The following is a 13,152-nucleotide window of genomic DNA, read 5'->3' on the forward strand; positions in this document are numbered from 1 at the left end:
AGTAAGCTTTATAAACATTATATATATACATATATACATATTTAAATATGTATATTTTCCAAGCCTTAATAGTCCCAATTGTTTTAACTAAGTCATGCTAAGTTACTGTGACTGTGAATTTTCCAAAACTAATGCTATATAGATTATCTGCACAAAACATCACAAAATCATGGCAAAGACTTTAATCTCATGTTCTCCTTAAAAAGATTCACAAGTATGAAAGAAGAATGTTAGACATGCATTATACTAACCATGTACTGTCATTTTATATGGTAGGTCAGAAATACATATTACAGAAAAAACCTGGCATTGTAATGAAGGTATCTTCTAGTATATAACAATTTCCTTATATTTATGCGAATATGGTATTTTAATTTCCAGTTATAGTATGGGCAGCCATCCTCATTTACCCGGAATTGGCGGGTGGGGTGATGGTTCAAGGGCATGGGGCAGAAGGAGAAAATGCTAACTTTGGAAAGTCCCGGGCAAACCGAAGTATGACTCTTCTGAGTTACAAATCATTCACTTAATATTCAATGAATGCAAAGGCAAGCGAGAAAAGTGAAATATTTCCATTTTAAAATGTAAATTTTCATTCTGAATAACTTAATATACCCCGTATGTATCAATAATATGCATATGTACACATTGTTTTTCTTGCAGGTCACAACTGAAGAATGTTAATCATTATCGAATTTAGGTGTTTCTTATAGTTATCCTAATTACAAAAATTCAACATCAAGGTAGTTAATAACTAATTTCACTCTAAACTTGTTTTAACCGCTTCAATTAAGGTAAATAAAAGCCTAGTAAAGGTAACACAGTGGATGCTTCACCATACTTGCCTTCTTCTAAGGTTTTGGCAAATTTGATTTCACTATCTGCTCCTTGAAATTCATTGAAGAAAGGGCGAGCCTTAATTTCATAGTTGACGCCCTTTCTCAGGTCAGGGATGACCACACTGTTTTTGGTTGGTGTTCTCACTTCAAAAACTAACCACTCTGAATCGCCATGGCTGACACCAGATGGCCGGTAGAGAATTTTATAGCCTTGTATGTACTGGGACTGTTGATCCACCTATTGAAATAAAACAAGCAAACAAACAAAACCAAATGTAAGCCTTCATATGATTTTTATGGTTTTGTTGGTAAACGGTGCAAGCCAGAAAAATGTGGAAAAAATACCATTGGGTTGTAGGTTGTAGATTTCTAGTTCATATAAGCATGTAAGCAGAATGCCTACACACACACACATACACACTTGAAAGGTGATGAATGTTTCTATGAATTAACCGCTCACTTTAGTGGAGAAACACTAAACACTGACCATATTGAGATTTGTCGTCTAAGATATATAGGAGGAGCAAAGGGATGTAGTTACTGCTTTTGATTACTTTCAAGTAGTTTCAAAAGTACTATTCAGTTGTTTTAAGGTTTACAAATCTATTTAGGATGAGCCTATCATAGAGGCCATCTCATATTTAATACTTAATGCATCTTCTGATGAAAACTGGTAAGGTTTGCTGGTTCAGTGTTCTAAAAAACTGTGTGCACAAAAAAGAAAGTAGCCCTTGTTTAAAGCCAGATCCGAGCAACTATCATAAACAGTGTTCACATAATGAAGTAGTTACCCCTGGTGTTGAAGTGAACAACAGATAGCTAAATTTCACACACACACACACACACACACACACACACACAGACACACACAATCTGTCTGTCTTTGTCTCTCTCTCTCTATCAGAGGTCATTTGCTTGTTGAAACTATGATCAAACATGGCAACAACTCACAGTCCAGTGTACTTCGATGGCAGAAGAAGAGAGGATGGTAGGGTTGTGGAGGTGCAGGACGACATTCCCCAGTTCCCTCTGCACCTGCTTGTGGTCCACCCCTTGGCTTGTTGGTGGGACATCTGTAATGATTCACACACACACACACGGTGTCAGGGCCACATAGTGCTGCTGCATGGAATGCAAGCAGGTGAAGCAAGCCTTTCCTTCAAAGTAACTCTCAGGGAAGACAGTACTAGGATGGTAAGGCCAAGCTGTGATACAGAAGAACAACTGAACCTTTTCAATGTGGATCAGAAAGATCGATGTGGGGGAGAGGGGCTGAGGAGAAAGGTAAAAGCACAAAGGAGTGAAGCAAAGATAACCACTGTAACAGTAAGGCTGAAGCACATTACCTTCCTGCAATAAGTATAGGAATCTCATCCTTTCTGAGTGGACTACGACATTCTATGATGACCTTACCTATCCAAGAAGGAGGGGCTGAGGAATTCATCTCAACCAGTGAGCAGGGGAGCATGGAGATACAGATGTGTAAAGCAAGCAGCAAAAGAAGAATGCCTCATCTCTTCTTAGATGAGCCATCAGGAAAGTGCTCAATTCTTTCCTCTACCAAGTGCAACTTTTGTTTTGTTTTGGGAGTACTGAGCTTTGAACACAGGGCCTAGTATCTGTCATGCAGATGTTCTACGACTTAAACCAGATGCAATGATTTCTTTTTTCTTTCTTTCTTTCTTTCTTTCTTTCTTTTTTCTTTTTTTTTTTTTGCCAGTCCTGGCGCTTGAACACAGGGCCTGAGCACTGTTCCTGGCTTCTTATTGATCAAGGGTAGCACTCTGCCACTTGAGCCTCTTCTGGCCTTTTCTATATATGTGGTGCTGAGGAATCAAATCCAGGGATTCATGTAGACGAAGCAAGCACTCTTGCCACTAGGCCATATTCCCAGCCCATCAAAGATTTCATTTTTATTGTATTTTTTAGGTTAGTTTACTAATTGGATTTTGTGATCTTGCCTAGAGCCAGCTTTAGAATTGATTCTCTCTCCCAAGCCTTCTGCATACTTAGGGTGACAGGCATGTACCATCACATTCAGATTAATTGAGATGAAGTCTCACAAACTTTTTGCCCTGAAGAAGGGTTGGTGGTTCAAAACTTACTCATAATGTGTAATAAATGGTGTATCTTATGTACACAGTAAGCATTCAGTTGCATTCTGTGAACATGTATTATTTCTTTCAAAATTTGGACTAAAAAAATACGGCAAGGATATGTGGTGTGGATGTAGGATTGGTATAACTCTATCAATGACCACAAGGCAATAATAACCACCATCTCCTGTAGCTATTCAACTATGCAGCTTCTTTCCATCCTATTATCAAATCTTGTCATAGGTCTGGGAGTATGGCCTAGTGGCAAGAGTGCTTGCCTTGTATTCATGAAGCCCTGGGTTCGATTCCCCAGCACCACATATATAGAAAACAGACAGAAGTGGCACTGTGGCTTAAGTGGCAGAGTGCTATCCTTGAGTAAAAAGAAGCCAAGGACAGTGCTCAGGCCATGAGACCAAGGCCCAGGACTGGCAATAGGGACAGAGAATGAATTTAGTATTTGTCACTAGTTCACATTTAAGAATCTCTATATGGAGAAGATATTTTTACAGTCCTATTTCCCAAACAGGCATAAAATTTTGTACACTCCCTTATGAGGGATCTAACAAGTCTTTCCTGAATTTTCTACAGCCCTGGTTTTCTCTCCTTATGATTTACTCATACTGTAGCCTTCAATGAGATTATTTTTCCAGTTTTTTCACCATAAGTTCATAGTACTCTGGTGAGCTTTATAGAGTCTGAAACACAACATGAAAATTATACAATAGAATAAGCCTCAGTTACTTCTAATATTTTGTCCTTTCCTATTGCAAAGAATTAGATATGGCACACATGTTCTACCTGGAAATCACTGCAAATAATTAGAAAAGTATACCATGCCTCTTTGAAATTTAAAAAAAATTTTGGATAGATGATATATCAAAATTCTTATTTTCATTTTTCTATGAAAACAGCCACCCTGGCTGATCCTCTTTATTGAAGCCATGAGTTCAATTCCCAGTACACATTAAAGTCTTAAAGTCCATCTACAAATGTAGGCTCATAACAAACACATTATTCATTTGTGATGCGACCAGTTTTAAGTAAGGGGTTAAGATGCCTTGGTCCATACATAATTCTGTTTTGTTGGTAACTACAACACTTCTTTCACACCAGTGATTCGATTCTCTTTGAGGCCTCAAGTCTACCCACTTTCCAGGGGCTCACATGCAGGCATTTTCCTTCCCATTAAAGCTTGGTGTTCTGAGCCTAACTTTTATAACTAATTTTTAAACCTCACTTGAAGTACCAGGTTTTCAAATTTGCTCTATTAATTTTAATCTTGTTAGTGCTGGCTCATCATTCCAGGCTGTCAAGAAGCATTTAATTGCTACTCTCACTTGGCTCACTAGTTGCCTGTCTTCATTGTATAATTCTTACAACTTTTATGAACACTTTTATTTTTAGGCTAGACATTCAAAGAAACACATCTGTTATGACATACAATAATAAAATGATTGGATCTTATAGACTCGTATATTAATTTAACCCTTGTCCATCCTGAGGAATGGGTTGATTTAGCCTCAAATTTAAATAAGGAAACTGAAGCTCAGAAGGACTAATTTGGTTAAGGCCACATAGCTGGTATACTGCAGAGCAGAGATGAAAATTTCTATGATTTTAAAATGGCTTATTTCAAGGGTCTGTTTGCCTATAATTCAGCCTTCTACCTAAGACGGAAACATTTCACTTAGGTTGCTCCACTACTGGTTTCTTTTCCAGTAGGTTGCTTTTCCATTTCTGAGAAGAATAAATTAAACAAACAAACAAACAACTTAATGGTCACAGGAGACATTCACTCCTTTTCATGCACAAATGAGGGCATGGATGACAAAACCACTCATATGAGTAGAGGCCAGAGCAGCTTTATGTGGTAATCACCAGCTCCCAGGCCACTGGATAGATACAGACCCCTGGAATGGGGATACAAGTTTAAATCCACTTTCCAGCTGTCCTAGCCTAGGCATTCTTTACTAATGCGTATCTAATATTAAAAACCTCAAATTGCCTTGAGGCAGGCTCCATCTAAGTCTATTAATGCTCCTGACGAGGTGACTCATAATAGCAAATACTGGCATTTGGGTGTGTTGAGTTCACACGGCAAGAGACAGATGTGGGCATGTTCCTCAACTTGGCATTTTGCTTGCTCTGTAAATTCTGATACACACGCGCACAAAAATGGCTTTCCCAAAATATTATGTTTAACTGCAATAGAAAGTACTATATAGGTAACAAGGACAAATGTTAAGTCTGTCAGTCCATGTGGGCATAACTCATAACTGATTGCCAGATTTATTTTGTTGTTGTTGGTCCTTGCACTAGGGGCATGGGTGCTCTCCTTGAGCTCTTTTGCTTAAGGCTAGTGCTGTGTTCTGCCACGTCAAGCTACAGCACCATTTCTGGTTTTCTGGTTTTTAATTAGAGATAATTTTCTCATGGGCCTTCCTGCCTGCCTGGCTGTGAACTGCAATCCTCAGACTTCAGCCTCCTGAGTAGTGAGGATGACAGGCATGAGCCACCAAGTACCGGGCTAGATGAATAACTTAAATTCCCAAATAATGCCTTCCAGAATCATCATTCCTTGACACTATAACAAGTTCATTTAAATTATAATGACATTAGGGTAATAAAATAATAAGGGTTGTTTCAAATTCATTAAAATAATATATTTTTGATAATATTTTTCAATGTACCATACTAAAGATTATCACTCTTTTTTTTTTTTTGGCAGTCCTGGGGCTTGGACTCAGGGCCTGAGCACTGTCCCTGGCTTCTTTTTGCTCAAGGCTAGCACTCTGCCACTTGAGCCACAGCGCCACTTCTGGCCATTTTCTATACATGTGGTGCTGGGGAATTGAACCCAGGGCTTCATGTATAAGAGGCAAACACTGTTGCCACTAGGCCATATCCCTAGCCCCAAGATTACCACTCTTGAAGGCACTAAAATAATAGTATGGGCAAGTGTAACAGACAATAATCTGTCAAAATATAAAAACAATTTGTATTCATTGAAGCTAAAGGGATTATATCAAAAAATAGTCCAAGGTAATACATTTCCAGATTTAAATATTTCAAAAGTAGCTTTAAATATGTCTGTTTTCCTTTGATCTGTTTCTTCAAATTAACTTTGAGTAAAATGATGATTTTGCCTAAACACAGAAGGAGATTTCCACTTTAAAGCTTTGAACAAGTCAAACAACATAACACCACATGTTTTTTGTTATGTTTCATAAGAGGTTGGCTGGACACATGGATAAAGCAAATTTTCAATTACCTCTTATACTGGTATAATTTTGACTGTGTATTAATTATAATAATTCTGGATAGCAATTCTGAATACCCTCTCAGAGTTTGTGAATACTGATGTTAAACATGAATAAGACTTACTCAATTTTAGATACAAAAACAATATGATTAAGATATTATAAACATACATTTATACTTAAAAATCACAAAACTGACAAAAACACACAAATATTCATGTAGCATTTTTGTCTCAGTGGAATTGTGATTTTATGAGAAGCCATTTTCTGTGTTATCACTACTTGTATTCTCACTCCAGAGAAAAATGTTAAAGTTTATAGACACTGTATTTGTGAATTAAACAGTAAGAGCAGACTATAAACACACAATCCTAGCATACAGAACAAATGGTACACCAACAGAATTGCAATATTTAAGAATAGGTAAGTGTCCCAAGGTTAAGTCGTTAAATATTTACCTTGGGTCTTCACTGGGTCTGATATTTGGCTTGGATCGCTAATTCCATATGCATTTGCTGCTCTCACAAGAAAAAGGTAAATTGCATTAGGTTTGAGTCCTTTGATGGCAAATGTTTCTGTTTTTACATTCTCAGCCACAGTCTGCCAGCTGCTCCCAGATGCATGGCTAAGGACAGATACACAAGTTAGCACATGTGCCTTTCATGGTTAGTAGTAATAATGATAACAATTAAAAAAAAAACTATTAAGAGCTTCTTTTCACTACCTGAAAGCTTCTATAATATAAGATGTTGGAGTTGCTCCTGAATTTAAATTGGGCTGCCATGATAAAGTTACTGTGTTTCTGCTGACATCTGTAACTTCAGGTTTGGAAGGGGCACTGGGGATTAAATTGGGGTCAGTGGGTCTTGGAGGTTGAACTGGAACTCCAAATTCTATGGAAGGGAAAACATGCACAAAATATGTATTTATTCCTAGAGAGATAAGCACATAAGTGTAGGTAACATATTCACATACTTCTCATGGACAAGGACATTTACTTCATTAATTTATCAGTAAGTAAACAGTTTTATTTTAAGGAAAAAATACTAGTTTACCTTGCACTTCGATGTAAGCACTCCATGTTGCTTCGCCACTGGGGGTGGATGCAGTGCAGGTGTACCGGCCAGTATCGCCCAGCTGCAGTGGCAGACGGAAAATAAATATTTGGAACAATCAAGAGCTTACTGGGCTGGAAAAGCAATTACAGGTTTGTATATGGCCTATGAATATGGATAACTACAATTAAGACCTGCTGACCAGAAACCTGAATTGAATGGATATTTATGTGAAAGAAAATACTGCATGAACAAGAAAAAAAAAAAAAAACAACCTCAGTTGGGAAATGTATTCAAAGACAAAGATACAAATACATACAGATCTATAAAGATACAATTTATAACTATAAATATTTATAAACTAGATATAATTATAGTTATATACCTTTATGTTTTATAAATTATATAAGAAGACTCATTTTGCATTTCAATGTAAGATCATTGACTAGAGAGAAAAGAATTTATTCTGAAAGGAACACTCTTTGGTCTCATTTCATTATCCTAAAATTTAAAGGCAGGCTACAAAGTACAAAGCTAAGGCCTCGTGGGAATATATACACACTCTCTCTCCTTTCTGAAGACTGAATGCCAAAAAAAATAAAATAAAATAAATAAACCTAGACTACATGTTCAGCTTCTAAATAATTAGTAGAGCAGTAAACCTATATACTTCTTCTTTATCTAATAATTTTATCTCTCAGTAACATTTAATAAAGCAAGAATCTTGTCATCTTGCTCTAGCAATTGCAGGAGAAAAGTCACAGTGGTGGTCACAAGGAAGTACATGGTATTAACTTCTGTAGCACATAAGAGTTATGAGGCTGATCCAAAACTCCAAGGAAGCCAGCCACAAGAGGCAATAAAGCCAGTAAAATTTATGTTTATTGCTGTCAAGACTGTTCTTTCATATGTCTCAGGAGCTTGTGTGATCTTGACTAAGAAATAAAAAAGCAAAAGCAAAACAAAACAATATAGTCTTGAAAGAGCAGGTAGGAGATGTGATGGCCTGGGAAGGTGAATCTCTAAACTGTCATAGGAAACCAGTGAGCTTTTCAATATATAACATTCTCATTGGAAAAATACCTTCAGTGTACACATACTGCTATGCTTTTTGTTTGAATGTAGGATATTCTGTAATTGCAGCACTATATGTTCACAAGGGAAAGAGTCCAAGTACACTGAACATAATACATGGTACTGGAAACTATTTCCTTGGCTGCTTTATAAAATTCCTGTATCATGCCACTTTTAGAAAGGAGAATGAGTACTTGAGTTTGACTATGATGATTAAGGAATGAGAGGCGTGCTGGTATTTATTTTCCTCTTAGGAAGTAGGTCTGAGAAAGCTCCATAGAACCTTAAATTATTTGTGATGGGCTAAGTGATGAGTTGCATTATCCCAAATGTATACATTGGAAAGTCTACAGATAATGCAGTGGATTAGAAATATTTCACATGATCTATACATCAAATGTGTTTTATTCAAGTTAAGAGATTGCAACACTAACGGATAGGCATAGAGACAAAGTTAGAGGAAATCTGAAGCCCAGAACGTGATTACCTTTGCATATCGGATCTGTAGCACCCCAGTTTCCAGCTGTTTGATTCGAGAATCTTGAGTTGAAACCAGGACTCCATCCTTTCTCCACAGAATTGTGGGCACTGGACTGCCTGTGGCCACACAGCTGAGGACTAAAGTTCCATCCACTGCTACAGTTTGATTCACAGGGCCTTGTCGAATGACTGGGGGAGGGCGGTCTGCAATCACTGCCAGAGAAAATAACAGGAAATAGATTTCTGCAACTGGAAGCAATTTACTAACCATCGAAGTAACAGCAGTTTAGTTGCTGTAGGCTTCGAAACAAACTAATGATAATTAAAGTCAGTAATTTTAGTAGGAGACATGCATTATTCAGAATGTGTGTACAGGATACATTGATTCAGTATATTAAAATGAGATATTTTGTATGCATTTCAAGTGACCTTTTACTAACTCAGCAAGCTGGCTGTACTGTCAAAGGACCTGCTGACAAGTTCAAGAACAAGTTAAGATTTCAGATGGTGACACAGATACATAGGGTTGGGAATGGAATATGAAACATGAGAAACCTAAAAACAGCAACAACAAAACTATCACACATAAAAAAATGTGTGCGACAAATTTTAATGAATGAACCAAAGCCAACCTCACACCTCATTACTACTTTGTGTCCAAGAAATAAATTGATGGTAGTATGCCAACATGTTTGACAATTCTGAATTAAAAATGGTGATTCAGACTCATTTACACACATCAATAAGACTGAATTTCCTGTGTCTTTTAATCTTGGATTTTTTTCCTATTAAAATATTCTGGGGTGAAATTTACACAATTATAATGAATTCAAAGAAACTGGAAAAATGCCCAGATTCATCACTGGTAGGCTGATCCCGAAAGACAGCTGAAGATGATGTCCAAACTGGGCAAATACCATACTCTCCTGCAGAAATTTAAATGAAGGAAAGAAGCACTTTTGCAGATTATGTTTCCCTATAATGATAGTTTTAATTCACTACAAAAAGTAACAATGGAAGACTATTATTATATAATAATATCTTATTATATAAACATTGAAAAAAAACCCTGAAAACTTTGAGATAAAATCATTATTATAGGAAAATATTCTCATTCCAAGATTTAGGCTATGTAAAACTGTAAATTCTTTTTTGTAGATTCTTTTTCTTATTTTTTGTCAAAGTGATGTACAGAGAGGTTACAGTTTCATACTTTAGGCCTTGGGTACATTTCTTGTACTATTTGTTATCTCCTCCCTCATTCCCTCCTCCCACCTCCCCTTCTGCCTCTCCCCCCATGGGTGGTTCAGTTAGTTTACACCAAATGGTTTTTTGCAAGTATTGCTTTTGGAGTGTTGTCTTTTTATCCCTTGTCTCTTGATTTTGATATACCCTTTCACTTCCCTAGTTCTAATACTTTTAATGAACTAGAAAAAAACAAAATAGCATTTCAAGTTATTTTTTTTCAATTCTTAGTGTTTAAAATTCTGGACATCAGCTTAAGATGAAAAATAAGACCCAAATGTAGATGTGGAGTTTGTATGAAGTTTTCTTTGCAATTTAGCTTTTTAAAGGAAGCTTTTCAATTTAGCTTTTTAAAATTTTCCTTTAAATTTAGCCTTTAAGGTAACTAAATGTGATCATTTGCAAATCTGGATTTGTCATGTTCACAGTTTTATGCACCAGAGATTTTTACAAGCTAGAGTCCCATTTTAATTTGTTCCTCATTCATCAAACAATAATTACTAAAAATGTGCATCCAAATGTGGTTAATTTCTACTTTTACAGTTCTCCTCTGGGCCTTCAACACTAGTCTGAAAATTTTTAGTTCAAAGGAGTGTATTACAAAAAGGCTAGATGCTAAAAGCTGGCAGGAGTGTTTTAGATTGTACATGGTTGAAAAGCACAAGCTTGCAATTCTTTTGCTTAGCATGTGTAAACCTTTTCTACATTATCTATTGGGTTTTCTAAAATCAAATTATAAATTCCTTTTGATATGTGTGATAAAACATGTGAACACCTTCGTTGCATTGGGATTTCATAAGACCACCTGTGTTTTCTTGATTATAAAATGAATAAATATATATATATGAATATTGCCAGGCATTAATTAAATTAGTTATAGTGATTTATCATAACTGGTTATAATTAAAATAGGTAAATGCATGGTTTATGTTTTATAATCTTATTATATTTTGAGATTACCCTATACCAGGGAATTTGCTGGGTTTTCTGCATGCTTCATTTCTTTACATGGTATTCCAGTTAGCATCATATATACCCTATCTTCCTACTCTCTATATACTTTTTATTTATTGTACAGTGGAATGGAATAAGGGCTTTATATGTGAGGCAAGTGCTCTACCATATGAGCAACATACTCAGCCAAGCCCTGGTTTATTGATGAGACTGACCTCTCATTTATTTCTACATATTTCCCGCTACATAGAAACCATATGGACTGTAACAGTAGAGTTTAACAGTGTTCTGTTACTGCAACTTTTGATAAAAAAACAAACACCTATCTATTCTCCACATTCAATGAAAGATATCAATATCCTATGCTTATATCATATTATGCATTATGTTATGCCATTAGAATGCAATGTTGTGTCACCAGAAAAAAGGTATGGCTTTGGTGTAAGTATATTTATGAAGGAATTTCAAGTGAGAAAGAACACAAAAGAGCATACACATAGGTTCTTGTGTGAAATGTTCATATGTATGAACCAGTGAACATCAGAGTAATATATCACAATTGTCATCAATCTGTAAAGTTGGTACAAGCATCTTATTTGTAAATTTCTAAGTTAAGCTATAAAAGATTATCATTCACTTTTAAACGTTAAGGAACAAAAACTGGGAGAAAAATGACTTCTAATGAAACAGCAATTGATAAAGCTTCCTCTTTCTAAATAAAATACTGAGGTTTACATTTGTTTCATCAAGTTAAATATATATCCAAGATCATCCCAGTTTCTAGTGTGTAATAAGTGCATAAAAATCTATATTTTCTGAAAGATGAACATAAAATAATTTTAAATTATATTCACTTAATAATCATTAACTTTATTTTTCATAGATCCTACTAGTAAAGGAACTAGACACTTTTCAATTAACACTCATATGCATGTTGCTGGGTCAAGTACTCTTAAGGTTTAGCCACAGTTACAGAGAAGAAACATTTCAAAGACAGCTGATACTTTTGTGCTTCAGGTTTTATTCTGCCATTGACTTTGTTCTGTTTGCAAACAGTAAAGAAGGTCAAGATGCTGACATCACCTATTATCAAGGGCATACTCTATCTAAAAGTCATGCCTAGGATCAGACTTGGTAATATATAAATATTGACACTGCTAGGACTCACAATAACTACTCTTATCTATCAAACATGAGTCCATACTTGTAAATTGTTTGAACAGTACCAGTGCACTGCAAAAAAAAAAAAGCAAAAGGAAAAAGAAATACAATACCAAAATATCAAGTAAAAAAACACCTGAATCCCACAACTCATTTCTCTCTGAAATAATAAAGTTAAACCTGATATGTGGGAATTGGGAATGAGCTGGGATGAATCTGAAATTCACAAATTTAGGGATATTTAAAAGTTCCTAATAACAGCTTACTGCAAGATTTAGCCTCAAAACTACAAGTAATTAGACATTATATGTTGACTGGAACATAGAAAACTTTGTTTTATTATTATAAAATTTATCTCCAAACAATAAGAACTAGAAACTCATGACTACTATCTTAGTTACTCAGAAGAGTGAGATTTGAGGACTGGGGTTTGAAGTCAGCCCAAGCAATGTCTGAGAAACTCCTGTCTCCAATCAATCAGCAAAATATCCTGACATAGCAGCAAAGCTAAATGGATAGAACACCAACCCTAAATGAAAAAAAAAAAAAACTGAGGAAAATCACAAGGCCCTGAATTCAAACCTCCATACATTTTGGTGTATTTATGCAATAGGATATTACGCAGTATTAAAACATGCACAGATACACATGGTGGAATGACACTAGATATTATTTTGAACCAATGAGGTCATATATGAGATTATTCTATCTCTTCAATGCATTTACTTTTGGAAGCAATCAACACTTTATCACTATTATGCTTTTACCCTTAGTTTTAGTTTGTAAACTGTCATGCTTTTCTAGATTATACATGCACACAAGCACAAATTAATAATATACTTAAAACTACTTGAAATAAATTGATTTCATTTGAATGCAGGTATTTGTTCTTATAGGAATAATTATATGAACATGTGTACATTTCATATAACATATTATTGGTATTTCCTTATAATATTTATAGAGATTTTTTAAAGCATAAATA

The 13,152-nt window shown here is 35.5% G+C and overlaps 1 protein-coding gene across 4 annotated transcripts in view; it reads right to left on the reverse strand.

Annotated features, from left to right (window-relative positions):
* The window catches only part of Robo1 (roundabout guidance receptor 1), a 367,669-nt gene that overhangs the window by 60,861 nt on the left and 293,656 nt on the right, over positions 1-13,152 (reverse strand). For all 4 annotated transcript variants that reach the window (XM_048346427.1, XM_048346425.1, XM_048346426.1 and 1 more), the window contains exons 10-15: positions 8,815-9,020; positions 7,254-7,335; positions 6,923-7,091; positions 6,657-6,823; positions 1,791-1,912; positions 846-1,077 (exon numbers count right to left, since the gene is read on the reverse strand). In XM_048346427.1, the coding sequence (XP_048202384.1) occupies positions 846-1,077; positions 1,791-1,912; positions 6,657-6,823; positions 6,923-7,091; positions 7,254-7,335; positions 8,815-9,020 (978 nt within the window). The remainder of the gene's footprint in view (positions 1-845; positions 1,078-1,790; positions 1,913-6,656; positions 6,824-6,922; positions 7,092-7,253; positions 7,336-8,814; positions 9,021-13,152) is intronic.

Source organism: Perognathus longimembris, chromosome 5, assembly GCF_023159225.1.
Source record: "Perognathus longimembris pacificus isolate PPM17 chromosome 5, ASM2315922v1, whole genome shotgun sequence".
Taxonomy (NCBI): Eukaryota; Metazoa; Chordata; class Mammalia; order Rodentia; family Heteromyidae; genus Perognathus; species Perognathus longimembris.